Source organism: Gossypium raimondii, chromosome 11 (assembly GCF_025698545.1).
Source record: "Gossypium raimondii isolate GPD5lz chromosome 11, ASM2569854v1, whole genome shotgun sequence".
Taxonomy (NCBI): Eukaryota; Viridiplantae; Streptophyta; class Magnoliopsida; order Malvales; family Malvaceae; genus Gossypium; species Gossypium raimondii.
The window spans coordinates 7,959,016-7,979,302 of record NC_068575.1 but is presented as its reverse complement, the minus strand read 5'-3'; the positions used below and the strand labels follow the sequence as shown (position 1 = coordinate 7,979,302).

General features: G+C 31.6%; 3 protein-coding genes across 3 annotated transcripts; 2 read left to right on the top strand and 1 right to left on the bottom strand.

The window, feature by feature from the left end:
* The first annotated feature begins 2,058 nt into the window (after positions 1–2,058).
* On the top strand, positions 2,059–7,551 carry LOC105761044 (respiratory burst oxidase homolog protein B). The gene is made up of 13 exons (XM_012578705.2): positions 2,059–2,384; positions 2,646–3,194; positions 3,321–3,480; positions 4,114–4,162; positions 4,247–4,360; positions 4,501–4,929; positions 5,034–5,420; positions 5,501–5,596; positions 5,682–5,797; positions 5,890–5,992; positions 6,075–6,148; positions 6,234–6,730; positions 7,218–7,551. The coding sequence occupies exons 2-13, from the start codon at positions 2,675–2,677 to the stop codon at positions 7,325–7,327; spliced, it is 2,655 nt and encodes an 884-aa protein (XP_012434159.1). The 5' UTR covers positions 2,059–2,384; positions 2,646–2,674; the 3' UTR covers positions 7,328–7,551.
* A 2,038-nt stretch (positions 7,552–9,589) lies between these two features.
* LOC105761045 (heavy metal-associated isoprenylated plant protein 36) lies at positions 9,590–11,640 on the top strand. Its single transcript, XM_012578707.2, has 3 exons — positions 9,590–9,828; positions 9,928–10,003; positions 10,339–11,640. Exons 1-3 carry the CDS (start codon positions 9,721–9,723, stop codon positions 11,328–11,330), a joined length of 1,176 nt encoding a protein of 391 aa, XP_012434161.1. The 5' UTR covers positions 9,590–9,720; the 3' UTR covers positions 11,331–11,640.
* Positions 11,641–18,486: 6,846 nt separating this feature from the next.
* On the bottom strand, positions 18,487–20,058 carry LOC105761046 (40S ribosomal protein S21). Its single transcript, XM_012578708.2, has 4 exons — positions 19,920–20,058; positions 19,653–19,745; positions 19,424–19,556; positions 18,487–18,790 (listed from the first exon to the last, which is right to left on the bottom strand). The coding sequence occupies exons 2-4, from the start codon at positions 19,700–19,702 to the stop codon at positions 18,725–18,727; spliced, it is 249 nt and encodes an 82-aa protein (XP_012434162.1). The 5' UTR covers positions 19,703–19,745; positions 19,920–20,058; the 3' UTR covers positions 18,487–18,724.
* Positions 20,059–20,287: the final 229 nt, after the last annotated feature.

Genomic DNA, 20,287 nt, shown 5'->3' with positions numbered 1-20,287 from the left:
AACATAACAAAATTATTTTGAGTTCCCACCCAAATAAAACTGATTTTTTTTTTAAATTTAGTAATTACATTTATTTTAATAATACATTTTAAAATTATTCCAAATCCAAAAGTACCAACTATTTAAACGTTAAATCCAAAAATGGTATAATGATAAATTTAGTTATTAATGTGTGTATCTTTTGTCAAATTGGTCATTTTTAGCTAAATTTAGCTCTCAAATTTAAAAAAAATCGAATTTAACCATCTACCTTTCAAAAGAGTCTAATTATTGTTCTTTTATGGAAATATTGATTAAAACATTAAATTTTTAAACATTCAGCTCATGTGTACTTTATGCCTTTTTCTGGATTTTTTATTTGTTTATTTTTTGAATATTTCTATAATTTTAAATTATTTGTAGAATTGGTATATAAAATAAATAATATCATATCAATATGAAATATCGTGAACTGTCACACGGGTTGTCGTGCTAACATCGTTAAAAAGTTAACGTCTTAATTAAGATTTCGATTAAAAATAATAATTTGACTCTTTTGAATTATTAATGACTAAATTTAACTCATAAAAATAAAGATCAAATTAACAAAAAATTATAAATATTAAGAATTAAATTTATCATATACTAAAAAAATTGATAAGTTAAACAACTCGATTTAAAAAAAAAAAAAAAAGGTTTGTTGTTAAGTTCTGTTTCTACTCGGCATTTTCGTGGAAGCCGACCAGAAATAGATAAGAGCAGATAGCAAGCTTTTCTCCAAGAGATCACGTCAACTTTTAGATTTCGAGCCAATTTCCAACATTTTTTCACTTTCTCTTACTTTCCAAACCCTATCTTTTATTAAAAGAAAAGAACATTTAAACGTAATTGAATTTACGTTATTACAATCATAATAATTAAGAGTGAGAAAATTTTGATTCGATTTGAAAAAATCGAAAAAAAATAAAATTTGAGTCAATCGGATCGAGTTGTTCAAATTATTTGAGTTTCGAGTCAAGTTGAATTTTACAATTTGAATAATTCGAATAACAGATTGATGTACATACCCCTTTGGTCCCTGTCAATTTTGAAAATGAGTAAATTAGTCTCTCTCAACGAAAATTACAAAATAAATTTTAAATTTTCAAAATATTTATAAAAAAATATATTTTTTATATTTTTAAAAATTATACTAAAGAATATATAAAGAAAATTTTAATTTTAATTTTTTCTAAAATAATAATTTTGGGACCTAAATAAGTTGATTAGTGATTCAAGTTTATCATACTAAAGTGTTTTTTATTATTTTGCTTTGAAATTTTTTCAAATATATATATGGCTTCAAATTTATATGCTTTAACATGGAATTAGTTATATTGTAATAAGATTTTAATTTAGCATATTTAATTTTTAATTTAATTGAACGATTTCACTCAATTCGATTAGAAAAAATTAAATCAATTAAGATGATAAAATTGAATTAGTTAACTCAATTAATTTAAAATTTTTTACTCAATTCGACTCGATTTGATCAAACACTCACCTCTAATAATAACATTATCAATTGAATTAAGATTTAAATGGCTCGTGACAAGTAGATTTTAAACATTATCATATGCTCACTCTTTTTTAATTATTTTATTACCCTGAATTAGTCTTACCATCCTTTGAATGTAAAAACTCAATAGTATTTAAAGTAATATTTAAAATTACTTGTGAAATTATTATTTTACTACCAATTATATTTTTAATATTTATTTAAAGTAATGATTATATCTTCCATATTACACTGTGAAAAAAATTGTATGAAACAGTGATGTTATCTTTTTTCAATAGCTTAATGTCACAATAACAATTTCATCCTTAATTTTAAAATTTTATTTAATTTTAAATTTTTTCAGAATAAAAATACTGATATGACAAACGTGATGCCAGTGACATCACTGTTTCGTATCATCCTTTCAAACTAACACTATACTGCTAAAATCTTATTAACTTTTTCTTTTCCAATATTGTATATTCCTTAGCCATATATATTTATTATTAATGGCTGACCCGATAGCTAGTTTTGATGAAGTTTGATTAAATTGCAAAAGATTCTAACTACCATTGTCAAACATGGGTTGTTGGTTGGTGATGTTTTGAAACTTGGAAGATTGATTACAGTATGAACCCTAACAGCTCCTTCAACTAATATTATTACACTTTACAACCCGCCTGCGCCCCTTGATTTCACCACCTTCTTTTTGTTTGGAGTTTTGACTTGTTATTATCAGCCACCTTTCCCCACAACCCTTTACATGTATATATAAACTCTTCCCATCTCTTCTTCTATCACGTTCTCAAATCTCATTTCTTCACTAACATCATATTAGTTGAGACCTTCAACAATTAGTCATTTTCTGGTAAGATTTTTCCATTTCCGAATTCCCGAGAAAATAATTTCCCAGTTTACCTGTTTTCACTTGGTTTTGTTCATGGTTTCCATGCATCAGGGAAAAACGTGTGTAACATGATTCATTGGTATTTTTGGAGGACAAAAAATCATGTTTTCTATAAATGGAAAAACACCCAGACAAGCATTTTTTTTCTATTCGTATATGATATTGTGATTAGTTCTATACGTATCTCAAATTTTGACTGCCGGGTTTTCATTTCAATTGCAGAGAATTTGAAAGAAGGAAAGAAGAAGAAAATGGAGATTCACCACAGTAAACATGAGTCATGGTCCGATACCGAGAGCACAAGCAGTAGCAGAGTCGGTTACAGTGGTCCATTGAGCGGTCCGATATTGGTGAACAATGCTAACAAGAAACACAGCAGCAAGAAGAGTGCGAGGTTTAAAGACGGCGACGAATACGTCGAGATCACTCTCGACATTCGTGAAGATTCGGTTTCTGTACAGAATATCAAAGGCGGCGACCCGGAGACGGCAATGCTAGCGACCAAGTTAGAGAAAAGGCATTCGTTTGGATCCCAGCTTTCGTTCAAAATCCGGCAAGTTTCTCAGGAACTGAAGCGAATGACGTCGATGAAGGCGGCGGCGCCTTTTAACAGGGCCGACCGGAACAAATCCGGCGCCGCTCGTGCCCTTCGGGGACTGAAATTTATGACCAAAAACGTTGGAACCGAAGGCTGGTCCGAGATCGATTCACGGTTCGATGAATTGTCTGTCAATGGCTCACTCCCCAAGTCATTGTTTGGTCAATGTATAGGTATTTATAACATATCTCCATATCTGCAATTTTTCATGTTATCAGGTTCAGCCATGAAAATGCACTGTTGTTATAGCCTATAGGCTTATAGCTACTTGGTGTTATATAACTTGTGATTATATTCAGGCATGAACGAATCAAAGGAGTTTGCCGAGGAACTGTTCGAGACTTTGGCTCGCAGAAGAGGGATAACATCATCAGCAGTAAACAAAGCTCAGCTAAGGGAATTTTGGGAACAAATTACTGATCAAAGCTTTGATGCTAGATTGCAAACTTTCTTTGACATGTAAGAATTTATGCACTCAATCTTTAACCAAATTTATGTTAATTTTGAAGAGCCTTTTTCATTTTTTTTCTTGAATTTATTTAGAATTTCTTAGAACTAGCTAGCAAATCAGTAAGGTCTATAGTGTATTCTCAATGGGACAGTAAAGATAGATTTTCACCTAAACATTAGGAAATTGTCTTTGACAAAGTTATGCTGAGAAAACAAGAGGTAATCGTCAAGCTAAATATTATATCATATTATAAATTTATGATCAGAATCTACATTCACTATTCATGCAAATAATTTAATCATATAAACCCGTAATTCATGGTTTCTGTGCATGTGAAGCCAGATGTTAGGTGGAAATAAAATTCCTTTTGTTATCCAAGCTGTTGACTTCAAAGTAATTATTAACTGTCCTAAGTTGATTATTTATTTCAAGCTTACATAATTAAATGATTTTATTTTAATTAGATTTATCAACAAATCCATCAACTTAATTGAGACATTAATTAAAGAATCAAATCACCAATAGGAATTTTTTTTATTTGTGCACAATGATTGTTGTAGTCAAAGGTTGAGAAGTCTGTGTAAAATTCATTTGGTTTTTATGCATTCTTTGACAATGATGATGTTGGTAATTAAATGCAGGGTTGACAAAGATGCTGATGGAAGGATCACAGAAGAAGAGGTGAAAGAGGTGAGTGAATATTATATCCAATAGTTGTTTAGTTAAGCTTTTGCATTATCCATACAGATATTTACAAGTGTTTCAATGGTGTAGATTATCACATTGAGTGCTAGTGCTAACAAGCTGTCAAAAATCCAAGAATGTGCTGAGGAGTATGCAGCCTTAATCATGGAAGAACTGGATAAAGACAACCTTGGGTACATTGAGGTCAGCACAAATAAACTAATATTCCTTCTTTAGGCCCATCAAGTAGTTTACATGATCCCATTTATGGGCAAGAAGAGGCCCAGGCAAGACAATACTTGGTCAAACCTATGGTTTATTTATTATTATTCTTTTAATTTCAGATATACAATTTGGAAACACTACTACTGCAAGCTCCAAGCCAATCAACCAACTTAGTGACAGACAGCCGCATTTTAAGCAGGCTATTGAGTGAAAAATTGGTTCCAACAAAAGAGAAGAACCCCATTAAAAGATGGGGAAGGGGTCTTGCCTATTTTTCAGAGGACAATTGGAAGAGAATATGGGTGTTGGCTCTTTGGTTCTCAATCTGTGCAGGCTTGTTCACCTGGAAATTCATTCAATACAGACATAGAGCCGTGTTTGATGTGATGGGCTACTGTGTTACCACGGCCAAAGGTGCAGCTGAGACAACTAAATTCAACATGGCCATCATTCTTCTTCCAGTGTGTAGAAATACCATTACTTGGCTTAGAAGCAGAACAAAGTTAGGGGTGGTTGTCCCATTTGATGACAATATCAATTTTCACAAGGTTTGTGACTACAAATAAAGATCCAATATAACAAAATATATTGAAGGACAAAGAATTCCTGTTTTAGAACAAATTACATTATTGAATTGGATGAATTTCTATAGGTGGTTGCTTGGGGGATTGCTGTTGGAGTTGGCTTGCATGCTGGTGCACATCTAACGTGTGATTTCCCTAGGCTTCTCCATGCCACTGATGATGAGTATGAGCCAATGGAACAATTCTTTGGGGAAGAACGGCCTAACAACTACTGGTGGTTTGTCAAAGGGACCGAAGGTTGGACCGGTGTGACCATGGTGGTGCTCATGGCCATAGCCTACACACTAGCTCAACCTTGGTTCCGCCGGAACCGGCTAAACCTCCCTAAATCCATAAAGAAGCTGACTGGATTTAATGCCTTCTGGTACTCACATCATCTATTTATTATTGTCTATGCCCTCTTCATTGTTCATGGATACTTTCTCTACCTCTCCAAGAAATGGTACAAAAAGACAGTAAGTATCTCAACCCTAAAAAAACTAGCTAGTTTTAAATATTTCAATATGCTGACATTCTGCATTGCTATTTGGTTCAGACATGGATGTATCTAGCAGTTCCAATGCTATTATACGCATGTGAACGCCTAATTCGAGCATTTAGATCTGGCTATAAGTCGGTGAAGATCTTGAAGGTACATTCCAACCCCCTTAAATGTCAAATTTATCACTTTTACTGGTCAGACAATGGGCTAATTTTCAATTCTGCTTATAATTCAGGTTGCTGTCTACCCTGGAAATGTACTTTCCTTGCACATGTCTAAGCCTCAAGGATTTAAGTACACTAGTGGCCAATATATATTTGTGAACTGTGCTGATGTCTCCCCGTTTCAATGGTAAAGAAAACAGTAACCAATAATCATGTAATTCCCTGATTTCAATGATCTAATGACAATACTAATGATGCATTAGTGATTCTGATTCTCAGGCATCCCTTCTCCATCACTTCAGCTCCTGGAGATGACTATTTAAGTATCCACATCCGAACCTTAGGAGATTGGACATCCCAACTCAAGGCCCTTTTCTCAAAGGTGATCATTACAACAACAAAATGTCTCATTTCTAAAGCTTAAACGTGTCAATAGTTTTGCCTTAATATGAGCTGGTTTGCAGGTTTGTCAGCCTCCATCGGTTGATCAAAGTGGCCTCTTGAGAGCAGATATTGGTAAAGGCGAAAACAAGCCTAGGTAAACCCTTTTTTGGCCGATCCATTTGTCATCTATTTTCATGATCTGAACTCTCAAATGGGATTTTAACCTATTGATCAAACAGGTTGCCAAAACTCTTGATTGATGGTCCATATGGAGCTCCAGCTCAAGACTACAAAAAGTACGATGTTCTTCTCCTAGTAGGACTTGGAATTGGTGCCACCCCATTAATCAGCATAGTCAAAGACGTGCTTAACAACATCAAGCAACAAAATGAAATCGAAGAAGGGGTGAAGAACAAGAGAAAGCCATTTGCCACTAAACGAGCTTACTTCTATTGGGTTACACGGGAGCAAGGCTCGTTTGAGTGGTTCAGGGGGGTAATGAATGAGGTGGCTGAGTATGATAGAGATAGGATGATTGAACTTCACAATTACTGCACCAGTGTATATGAAGAAGGGGATGCTAGGTCAGCTTTGATCACCATGCTTCAGTCCCTCCAACATGCCAAAAGTGGTGTGGATATTGTTTCGGGAACACAAGTGAAAACACATTTTGCCAGGCCAAATTGGCACAAGGTCTTCAAGCATGTGGCTGTTAACCATACAGACAAGAGAGTCGGTATGTATTTGCTTTCTAGTATATTATCTTTAAATTTCTACATTTCAATGAAATATTAGGTAAAATTATCATAGAACCTTATACAAATAGTTAGATTACATTTTATTCATTCCACTAAAAAATAGGCAAAACAATCCTTTTATATTAGATAAAAGAACAGACAGTCTCTATATGTCAGCATGAGGTACACGTGGCATCACACGTTACTATCTAGTTATTCCGTTAATCACACTTATTTTTAACCATACAAATGAAATGAATTCTTTTAACAAAAATGATCAATTTGCTTCCTAATCTTATGTATAGAAACTAATTTACTTATTTTTTAAATAAATAAAATAAAATGTAATCCAACTCTTAATAGAGAAGCCTCCAAAATATTTTTACCAAAATATTACTTAATATAAACCAAGTCAAATGGGAACATGGATAGTTTTAACATGGTTTAGCTAACAATTTACATGTACATTTTTTCTTTTACCTGCAGGAGTATTTTACTGTGGTGCACCAGGATTAACAGGGGAGCTAAGAAGGTTAGCTCAAGAGTTTTCAAGGAAGACCAGCACCAAATTTGATTTCCACAAGGAAAACTTTTAAAAAATTGGTCCTATTGGGTTCATTTAATTATTTTTTTTCTATATGTTTTGGGAAATGCAACAAAGCAGTACTAGTACATATAATTATGTTTCTCATAGGGTAATATAGGCTGTAATGTTTGTTAACTAAGTTATCAATTCTTATATTTGTAATTTAATAAAACACTTCTCCCACAGATTGTCAAGGATTCACTAAAGTAAATGAATGAAGTTGAGATTTATAAATTATATATGTTATTTTTTTATTTTTTTTATAAAGGAAAAAAGAAGAAAATAAAAGGGAGTTGCAGACCTATAAATATCTGTCTATAAAAGATTAGACTAAACAATCAAAGCTGTAATCAATCTATCAGTGTGCCAGGGCAAAAAAAAGTGAGGGTATTGGAGAAAGAAGTTGGACCACTAAGTAAAAGGACAACTTTATTCTTAATGCTTGTTAAGGATCAAACTTCTTTTCCATTGCTCATTGATATTGAAATTGATGCTTAATGTTGATGGTTTCCTTCCTATTTGGACAAATATTAGGCAACCTATCTTTCCTATTATAAAATATATAAGGTTTAAATTTATTGTTAATCCTTCTACTTTTATAAAATTAAGTTTTAGTCCTTATGCTTTTAAAATCTTACTATTTCAATTTATCCTAATCCAATCAATCACAAGTCGTGTCACATCTGAGAAAAACCTAATCAACATGTCAAATTAACAAATTTTGATGAAAATTACATACAATTTTAATGATTAGGTTGAAATTTTAAATTTAAAAATAAGAAAACTCAATCAACTTTTAAGTACGAAGACTAAATCTCAATTTTTGGTTAAGTGCAAAGACTAACATCATATTTTAACCAATACAAAATACCCTTTTTGGGCTACTATGTGCCATACCTAAATTTGGAAATTTCATACACAAAAAAAAATTGAAATAAATACCTTCTTAAACAGTATCAGCAATTTCTTTATGTGTTAAACAAAGTCAAGTGCATGCATTTCCATTGATCTTTTACCAGACTCATCTGTGAAAATTGTCTTTGTTTAATTATCAATTTTCAGATTAACTCTGTTTTTTTTCTCAAGTTAATATGCTAAAATGTACTTAAATTAGTATGTTTTGTTCAATTTTTTAATTAAATAAAATTTTATTTTTATTTTTAAAGTTCTTGATGATAAAATATACTTAATCAAATATTCTATAAAATTCTCTGTTTATTTTCAGACATTATTCCTTTTCACCTTCAACGTATTCAGTACATCTTAAAACAATGTTTTCAAGTAGAAAATGGTTAATGTATTATTAGGCACCTGAGTTTTATTTTAATATTCAATTTGATATTTTAGGTTATTTGTTTCAATTTGATATCTGAATTTGGTTTTAATATTTAAATTAATACTTAATTTTTTTAATTTGATACTAAATTGAACATTAAAATCAAACTCAAATACTAAATAATATATTAACCCAAATTAAAAATAATACAAATAAAAATAATGTCATATCAGATGATATTCACAATTATTGTTTGTAGCATTCACATGATCTTTGGGTTAATTCCAAAATATACATTGTTTGTTAAAATAATTCCACAATTTAATATCATAAATATTTATTTAAATAAAATATACTAATTTAAACATCTCTTTACCATATTACTATTTTTTAATCAACAAATGCAACAGGATCTTTGGTTAATTCCAAAAATGTAGGACAAAACTCCATTAACCCATAATCTAATCATATTCTTTTACTTCTTCTTATTCGGATTATATCTCTTATTTTTAACACAATATTTAAAATTATTCATGGTTCTTCCTCAACTAATATATGAGATGATTATGCGTTTCAACAAACTCAAATCTACGTTCTCCTGTATTAACAATAATAATTATAATAATTGAACTATGACTCAATTAACTAATTTAATATTAATTTTAAATAAAAAAAGTTATTCTTTTCTTCATATACAAAAGAAAAATTGCCACTGGTTTTGCATTATTAAGTAGGAAAATACCCATAAAAAAAAAGCAGCCAATAATTCTTGTAGTCCTTACCTAGCAAAAAAAGAAGCAGCACCAAAGTATTAAGCTTTGATCGGTGTCCATTATAGAGAAAATCAAAAGCAAAGCCTTTTAAAGGGAAAAAAAAAATTGATGTAATAATAAATTAATTAATTAATTTCTCAGAAGCTACTGCTCCTTTGCCACCCCACTCAGCACCAACTCCCTAGGCCTTAACTTTATTTTATTTTTTTCCTTCCTTCTTTAAGCCTTCACTTCTTAAGCAGTTTCCTTACAGTTTATATTCTCTCTCTCTCTTTCTCTCAGTGTTTTTAGTTCAACTTTTCTGGGGAAATTACCTTTTCTTCTTCTTCTTGTCTTCGGTATTATTTTGTTCTAATGGCTACAACAGATGGAAAACCAGAAACTAAACAAGAATCTAAACCAGAAACCAAACAAGAATCTAAAGAAGTTGAGGATAACCAAGCACCTCCTCTCAAGTATAAGGTAAAAAGCATGCACAACATAAACAAAAATCCCTTTTTTTTAATGGATTTTTCAAAGCTTGTTTTTTTACCCTTTTTTTGTTCTTTTTTTTTTTTGTAGGCTTGGGTGTTGAAAGTCTCCATTCATTGTGAAGGCTGCAAAAGGAAAGTGGAAAGGACTCTAAGAAAAATCGAGGGTAATGTTTTGAAACAATCCCAAATCCTTATTTTAACATGATTTTGTTCATATTTTCAATGAAAGTTTAGTAAAAAATTTCTCACCCATGGTTTCCTTTTGTGTTTTTGTTTGAACTTTTAATCATCAGAATCTTGGTTGTTTGTGAGATTATCTCATCTGGGTTTTCTTCTTGTTTTTTTTCAGTTAATCTCTTTCCTTCATCAAAGTTTTCTCTTTTTCTTTCTCAACATATTTTTTTGTGGTAAAATTTTCTTTTTTTTTTCCTTATCAAATTTCTTTCTTGTTCATCTTTCAACTTTGAAATTTGATTTATTTTTCTTTGTGATTTTGCAGGTGTTTACGAGGCTTATGCTGATTTGAAACAACAAAAAGCCACTGTAAAAGCCAACTTGCACGTAAATGCTGAGACTCTGATCAAGAAACTAGTGAAGAAAGGGAGACATGCAGAGCTATGGCCTGAAAAAGCTGAATCAAAAGAGAAAAAACAGGGGAAACCCAAGAACAACGATAAACAAGGTGGCCAAGCAAATGGTGAAGAAGCTAATAATGGCAACCATGGAGGTGATAAACAGAAAGAGACCGTCAAAAATGAAGTCAAGGTTCAACAAGAGGATGGTGCTAAAAGCTCTGAAAACGGCGGTGGCTCTAGCAAGAATAGTGAGGGTTGTAGTAACGTTAGCAAAGCCAATGATCAAGGTGGCGGTGGTGCAGCTTGTAAAAACGGTGTACAAGTTAAGGAGCCGAAGCCTGAGGTGAAGCAAAATGTGATCTCGGTAGCCGGTAATCAGTCATCGGTGGCTGAGAAGAAAGGTGGTGGTAGTGGTGCCGGCGGTAATACTGAGGGTAACGGTAATGGTAATGCTGGTGAGAAAAGTGGCAATGGCAGTGGGAGTAAAAAGAATAAAAAGAAGGGGCAAAAAGCTAATGCTGATGAGGGTGGTGAGCAGCATCCTGGTGATGCAGTACCTGCATCCATTGGATCACATTTTAAAGTGCATGGACCCCATGGTCCAGTTCCCATGCCATCCCCAGCCAATCATAGCCCACCACGTCAGCACCCAATGTACGAGTACCCAACGTATTACCATGCACCACCGGTGTACCTCACTAGCTACAACATGGCGTATCCAAGCAGTAGCTATACTGCATCCTATTACACCTCACCACCACCGTATTCGTATGCATACATGCACCCGGGTCACACAGCCGAACGTCAAACGTCGGATATGGACATGTACTCGTCCTATCCATCGTATTCATCACATCAGTCCGATTCCTTCGAGATGTTCAGCGACGAAAACCCGAATGCATGTTCAATCATGTGATGTATTCTTCCGCATTATAAACGAAAATACCAAGCTTATACTACTCGTATAAGTATCTATCTGGGGGGCATAATTTTGCGATGTATGTAGATATAGAAGGAAACCTTGCAGTTTAAGTTAGGGTAAAAAGGAATAAGAGTGGGGAAAAAATGGGGTTTTGCCTTTGTGAGATGTTTTTTTATGGCTTTCTTTTCAAGTATTTGTTTTTTTTTTTAAAGTTTACATTTAGCCTTGTAATGCTTAGTTGTATTGTAGGGCCTTTGCCCCATTTCTCTTTAAATGATGTGCAAAAGTAGGTTTTGAAATGGCATTTTTGGCTATTTATTCTGATGGTGATGATTAAATGAATGCTTAGCTACAGTTAGATGGGACCTTAAAAAGGTTTAAAGAAAAATTGAGGGCTCATAATTTTGCCAAGTGTTATATTAGGTGACTGTAATAAAAAAAAATTTGAAAATTTATTGGCATTTTGCACATTGGTTCTTAACTTACGTAGGACCCTTCAAATCTCTCAAAACCCCATTTCTTTCTGATGTGTAAAGTTAAAAACCTGATGGTGAAATTGCATGTTTTATTTATTAATTCCTGGCTTTTTGTGCTTTTTTTTAAAAAAAAAGGAAAAAATAAAAGTAGCAATGCCTAGTGTTTGATGGGTAAAGAAAGAGTGTTGTTGTTTCCCACTGCTTTAACATTAACTGCTAAAATGATGATGATTTATAGTGAAAAGCAAAGGCAATAAACCCCTCTCTTCTGGGTTTGTGTGACTGAAAGCAGTATTGCAGCTGAGGCTATATGGTGATTGAAGGCATTTACAGCTTTTCTCACTGCTATGTTTTGTTTTACAAGCAAAACCCCCAACCCTCTCACTAAAGTAGTGTGTGAATGATTTATTACTTTCCACCCCCAACTTGTTTTGCTCTTCTTTTTTATTAGTTTTACGAGATAGAAGGAAGGTAGATTTTTTAGAATGTTATTAAATTATTAATAAGTTTATACGTTTTGGTTATGTTACAAAGTTATAAATGACCATTGAATTATTTTAAAGTTTTTATTAATGTTGTTGAGTTGTTAAATATTTTTAAAAATTTTAATTAGTAAATTTTAAATGACAATTCAACGATTGATATAGTGAATCAATACCCATTGATAAGTAGAATAACATACCTTAAATTTAAATCGATTTAACGATCGAGTATTGAAGATCAAAGAAGAAAATTATTTAAATTTTATTATTTCATAGAAGAAATGGTAAAGAGTTTTCGATAGGTAAAGTAGTGCAAACGGATAAAGCCATACAACATCAGTTTTAGTAGTTTAATGACTTAGATAAAATTTTTACATAATTTATATGTTTTTTATAATTTAATGATATTAAATATAATTTACCCTAAAAAGGAGAAAAAAACTCTTATCAAATACAACATGTATATTCTTTATATGAATATAGGTCCCCTTTGGACCTGTAGAAAACATCTTTTGACTTTCAATAAGACTGTGTGTTGGAACAGTGGAGTTCTATAATACTCTCATTATCTTTCATCAAAATAATATATTTGCAGATTTGATCTTTTAAAAGAGGGAAGTGGTTCCTTTTCTTCCCCACCCCAACCTCCACTTCAATCATATTACCATTATCTCCTATCTAAATAGGTTTAAAACTATGCCCATTGAGTATTATTTTGATTGGCATAAGCATTAGGATGAGAATAGACTATAAGTAGTTTTAGGTATTTTATTAAAAAGAGTAGATATGATCAAAACCTATAATGAGATTATTAAAAAAAAAATGCTTAAAGCTGTGAGATTCATAGAGGATGAATTTGATTATCTTATATAAACATTTATATCAATACTGGTAGGGAAATATAGTAAAAAGCTCGATGTTGCTTAAATAAGATCTTCGGTTCAAGTCATGTAGATAAAACAAAACAATTTTAACAAAAATTTATTCCCAATTTAAAGGTCTGTCTCAAGACAAAAAAAAAATGATGGGACCCTAAAATAAGCATTGTTCCATTTCTTTTACAGGCATTATTCTTTCTTTTCCATAATCCTGAAGGCAACTTGTGGACTAATCTTTGTTATTTAAAAGAACAAAGAGCTTGCTTCATAAGTAGTGGGAAAAAACCCTGAAACCTTCCAGTATGTATGTATGAAAGGAGCTCATTTTGACATAAAAGAGAATCAGAATCCCATTGTTTGCATTTCCTTTTAATCCTTCATTAAACAGTTTCAAAAGAAACAACAAAATGCTAAACCATTTTTAAAAGTGAATGATGATTGGAAATGTTGATGTAAAAAGAAAGAGTATCTCAATTGGACCCCCTTCTGTTATTACTGATACAGCAATAATCTTTCACACATGCTGATCTTAATTATGAGTTTCCTCAGAATGGGGACCCCTATCACCTTTTCTTTTTGTACAAACAACAAAGCAGATGATCATGGTTCTTAGCCTCTATCAAATTTTGTGTACCAAAATTGGAGGGATAAAAAGTTGTGGGAAAAAAATAATTAAAGTCTTGATGGTACTAACTGTGCCATTTCCCCTAATTTTCTTGACATGAATTCAAATTCAAGTGTTTTTTTTTCCTTGAATGGCATATTTGTATATTTATATACTGTTTGAAGGAAAAGAAAAAGGGTCAAAATTTGGTTTCGATCCTCTTGTCATAGTTAAATTTGGGATTTAGTCCTTATGTTTTAATTTGACATAATTTAATCACTCAATTAATGTAATAACTTAATCCAAATAATTAATAGTTAAAATATTGAGAGAATTTACTTTTCAAACAATACAAATATATATCATTTGGTAAAAAAAACACAAAAATATTCATGTTAATATGATAAGTTATAAGGGTTTTTTCCCTAAGTCCGTCATTATTTTAATAAGAATAGTTAATGACTTTAACTGCTTTGACTAACTAATGATATAGATTAATTAAATTATGCGTATTTAGAGTATAAAAATTAAATTTTAATAGAGTGATGAAAACCAAAATTGAGCCTGGAATGAAAGATCAAATATAAAGCAAGATAAGATTTGATTGGACCATTCGTATGGATAAAAATGATTTATGAGAATCTTAATCCAAAAGCAACATAAAAATAGAAATATATATTGTAAGTTTTTTTTAAGTTATATAAATTTATTAAAGTATAATACCTAATTAACCAAAATAAATTTATAAAATAATCTATATATTCATATGGAATTGGAGTTGATCATGGGTCGGATCGTAACAAAATATCAGGTTTAGATTTGACTTGATCCAACCCAAAAATCGACTTAAAATTTTGTTCAAGCTCAACTCGGATAAAAATCTAAAATCCAAGCTTAGCCTGCCAATATTAATTTTTTATATTATTATTTATATAAAAATATAATACACGAATATACTAAAACATTAAAATAAATGTTTCTCAATAAATTAAAAATAATTTTTAAAAAAATATATCTTTATGCTTGCTTAACATTAATATAGGTGCAACTTAATAATAAGCAAATGTCTCTAAAATAGTAGTAAAATTAACAATAAAACAAGAGTTATATAACATTCAAATAATAATAACAAAATAGTAGCAATATAGTAATGAGATACCAGCAAAACAGTGGAAAAATAGTAGCAAACAACATTAAATTATTTTTTTTTGCAAATTTGAGCCGAGTCTGGGTCAAAAAAGTTTACCCCAAGGCCTAAACGGGTCTTATTTTTTTGCTCAAGCCCATTTTTCGAACCTATGTTTATGTCCAAATCTTCTCACTTTTTAGATAAACTTTCAAACCGAGCCGAATTTCAACTTTATCATTAAGACAAGATGGTAAAATCAGTATTGAGTCCATCAAACATGCCTTTTCGCTTTCATGCAACAGCATATTCCTGGTTTTGTCAAATGAAGAGCAATTTCCATTAATATGGAACCTGATACCTTCAATCCAATCTATCTTTCTTGCTTCCCAAGCTAAATCCAACAGTCCTTTTTGTTATTTACTTCTCTTTTTTCTTTTAAATATCAGCACCTGAATATTTAGTTTAATTGATTGATTCATGATTTTCCCATTTCCTCTTTGCTAAGTTGAACTGTTGGTCTGTGGAAGCAGCTAGAAGCATAATAAAAACAACATTCTTCTTTTCCATTGCAAAGCTGAATTAGGTGATAGAGATGAGATTTTAAAACAAACATTTTATAACAATAATCTAAGATTAGTGATGCTATAATTGTGGTATTTAATGATGACAAATTAACACAATGATGGCAAACACCTTTGCAACAGTTTGAATAAATAAATAATAAAGGCTTAATATAATATTTGATACCTGAGCTTGACACTTTTTCCTAATTTGATATCTATACTTTTTTTGGGCCCAATTTAGTACCTAAACTTGACACTTTTTCCTAATTTAATACCTAAACTTTTTTGAGCCCAATTTGATACCTGAACTTGACATTTTTTCCTAATTTGGTACCTAAACCTTTTTTTGGACCTAGTTTGGTACCTAAACTTGGCATTTTTTTTCTAATTTGGTACCAAAGTTTTTTTTTTTTAGGTTCAATTTGGTACCTAATTTATTAAATGTTATACAAATTATGCAAAATACTAACGGTGTTATATATTTTTGTTATGCTACAAAAATATTGTTAGCATTCAAGGAAATTCATGTTAAAAAATAGGTATTAAACTATGCTTAACAAATTAATATTAAATCAGGAAAGAATATTTTTAAAACCCAAAATTAAAAGAAATTCCTTATTTTCAATTAATTAAATAAATAAAACTAAAAGTAATTGATCATATATAATATCATATGTCACGTATCAGTCATACATTGATTATTTTGCTACCTCATAAAAATAACATTTTTAATATATTGTAGTTTGACAAGTACCAAATCAAACCAAATAAAAAAAGATTAGGTACCAAAATTAGGAAAAGAGTCAAGTTTAAGTACCAAATTAAAAAAATGTCAAATTTAGGTACCAAATGTGGTATTAACCCAAAAATAAATAAAAATTTTCCATTGGCTTTGGAGCTACCAAACTTTATGGTTGTGAGAAAGACTCAATATACCTAAAAGAAGATCTTGCTTCACTAAAAGCCAAACAATAAAAATAGGGATGTCTCACTAAAAGTTTGGTCCCAATTTGAAAATAAAATTGGAAATATTTGTTGAGCCACATGTCGATGTTGGAATTAAAGTAAAATTTTGGGTAGGTAAGTTACGATTTGACCCTCTTTTTGTTCTATGAAAGTTGTGCCGATATGCCTTAGTTGTTCCGTTAATCTATCAATTTCAGTTTTATGATGGCTAAACACGACAATAATATGATTCAAAACTTTATTTTTTCCAAAATATTCCTTTAAAATTTAAGCTTGGTGTTCCAACGTTCATTATAGGATAATGCGTTAGCAATCATGCTTATGCCAATTGAGCGAAGACTCAACCGGCTTGAGTTTTTATTGTTTTTCTTTATACCAAATTATTAAGGTGAGCAAAACTCGATTCGATTAGAAAAAATCGAAAAAAATCTAATTTTGAGTTAATCAAATTAAGTTATTCGATTTGATCGAGTCAAATTGATTTGAGTCGAGTTGAATTCTACTGTTCGAATAATTTGAATAATAGATTGATATAAATACTCCTTTGATACCTGTCAATTTTGGTTCTAGTGGTTCCATTCTCCAGTCAACTTCTGAAGAATCCTTTGAAGCATTCTACAATTATCCTTGAAATGTCTCACCGCTAATTGTTGCTTATCCCCTTGGATCATGGCCTCCCCAACTTTATATAATAACGCCTCTTTTTCGCCTTCTAATTCAATTGTTTTACACAAAAAGGTGTAACCCCTTCCTCCTTTCTCTACTTCAGATTTTTTGTATGTGGAGAAGATATGAATTCAAGTCGGAGATTATGAAAACTAACTGCACTGAGCAATACCATTTCTGGAGGGAACTTCATTATATATCATCAATACGAGGAATTGACTTGGACAAACGCAACGATAGAAAAGTGGGTTTTTGTGATTGTGGAGAGAGAAATGAAGAGAAGGTAGTATATCTTTAATCTTTGTATCACCATGAAAATTCCTCAACATTCAACTGTATGAAAACTCATGCATGGAACTACTGTTGTAGTACTGTTGGCTTGAAACTTGATTGATGATGGTGGTACTGGAGATGCATCTCCCTTTTGCATTTTACCTACCAATTTTGGACCGAGTCTGGTCCGAAAAAAGAGGATTTGAAAAAAAAATAGATTTAAAAAATGAGTTTAGGTAAAAAATTAAAACCAGTTTAGAAATCAGGCCCGGACTTATGTAAATAAGAAAACCATTTTGTTTTGTTATTATTTTCCCACCTTTTTTTCTTCTGTTTTGCTATTATTTATTATTATATTGCTACTATTTTTTATTAATGTTTGCATGTTGTATAGTACATGTTTTATTGTTAATTTTGCTACTATTTTAGAGGCATTTATTTGTTAAGTTGCACTTATCTTAGTGTTATTTAAGTATAAAGATTTTTTTAAATTTATTTTCAATTTATTTAGAACATTTATTTTAATATTTTTAGTGCATTCAATGTGTTATATTTTTAAAATTTTTTTATATAAAAAAAGTTTAAAAATTAATACAAACCAAGCTAGACTCAAATTTTAGTATTTTTATCCAGATCAAGCTTAAGCAAAAATTTAAATCTATTTTTTGGGCCACGCCAAAACCGAGCTTAGAATTTTGTTAGCTCTCTTGATTGTCAAATCCACCGTAACTTTCGACCCCTAGAAACAACAGTCATTTCTTTGTAGCCAAATACTCCACAATATGCTTATCACACCATAGACTCATTTTTTCTGAATCAATTGAGTTCCCTTTTAATGAGAACTTGGCTAGTTATTTGAGATTGATGGCACAGTTAAGTATGACAACGGGATAAAACAAAATAATTCTTCGTTACATCTCTCATTTCGACTCAATTTAATTTTAATTAAAATTTTATCACCTGAACATGATTTTGATAAAACTGTTATATAATATATAATTATCTGATTCTTTTTTTGCAGTCATTTGAATCTTAATATATTCAACTTGATAGTGGTGAACTAAAAAAAATGCTCTAATGCTTTGAAAACTAGCTTCACTTTAAGAACTCAAATGCCAGAAAGCTCTACATTTGAACAATCATAACCAAAAGATCACAAATGTCGATTAACATGACCGAAGGCATATATATTAGGTTCAAATATAAGAAAACCAAGTCTGAAATGTCATCCAATCAACAAAAATATAAATTTGACATAGTTTAACCTGAAAAGACCTAGAACATAATAGTCACTGCCATGAGATTTTTCATTCCCAAGCTCGGAGATAGACTAGGGTAAAAAGGTATCCAACTACTGCTGTCGGACTTCAGCTTTCTTCTTCTGCCAAAGCCTGTCGAGAGCACTGTCAGCATCACCCTGCAAAGTTGAACAAATGAATCAGCAGCTGACTAAGATGCAACTAAATATCTTGATAAAGAAGAGTGGGAACAAACAAAATATGTTAATATAGAATCCAATTTCCTTATCACCCATCAACTAGACACATTCAAAATGAACAACTTTTAAATGCATCTTTCAAGACCTTGTTCCAATACGCAGACAACCAAACGTACTTGGAGCCATCAATGGGAGGACCTATACTTTGGGGTGACAATGCCCCCTCAGCCTCAGCCCCCCCTGGGTGGTATATTGTCTCTTCTAGGTCTTCAAACACGAGTTATTGACTACCATATGCAGTTTTAGTATTAGCAATTAGGATGTGATCGTAAACATTCTTAAAACCAATGTTTTCTCAAATGAACTTGCAAAGTGAAATGAGTAATAATATACCCTTAAAACATATCACAAGTGTTTACACGAAAATGCAACCACGAGCATATCACTAACAAAGCAAGATACTGGATTATGCCTTTTGCCAGGATATGAACAATAAACACGAGTTCTAAACATAAACGTATAACAATAAAATCCAATCATAAAACATCACAAGCATTAATAATGAACATCAACAAGCATAGACCTAACACAAGCCTGAAACAACGAACGAACCTGGGCACGGACAAATCCACAAAGAGCAAAAGTGGAGAATGTGCCAGTGTATCTGCCAAGCTCATCCAAGTGTCCCACGTTGATTTGGACGGAAGCGTGATCCTTAGAGGTGATGAGCCTGTTAGTGGCGGAACTGCAACAACAACAACAACAACAACGAACTACATATAAAGCTTCCTACATAAACAATATCGTAAGAACATAAACATGGCGAAGCAAATAAAAATACCACTTCCTGGGGATGTAAAGATCCATGTTTTGACCCTCTTCGTTCTGCATCTTGGCTGATTGCTTAAAGGAACTCACACAAAGCTAAAATCACCTAATGAAGTTTATGTTCATCAAAAAAATGCAACCAAAAGAAAAAAAGAATCTAACTAGATTTTCTACTTGAATCTTCTCTAGATAAAATAATAATTCCAAATACTAGAAAGAATCAAACAAACATGTAGAAAAGTTTAGAAACACAAATATAAAGGAAGAAAAAGAGGCGTACCTGGTAGAGGAAAAAAAGGGCCGCAGTTGCTCTGGGGTTTAGGTTTTTTGTTTTGGGGGCGCTTTATATGTTGAGGAAAAGAAACCCTAACTTTTTTTAAAATTATTTGGTCAATAATACCAAGCGAAAAATGGATGGGTGGAGATTAGCATGGCCTATTATGACCCAAGAGCAAGCGGATTTATTTCAACATTGGCCCAATGCGCAGAATCCATTTAAACTTTTATCTATTTTAACTTTTAAACTTGTATTATTTGTCAAATCACCTCAAAATAGATAAAAAAGTTAACGTCAGTTAACTTTGTTGAAGCGTCATCCACGTGGCAATCACATGCATGTTGTGTTAGTAATTAATTAATATTTTAAAA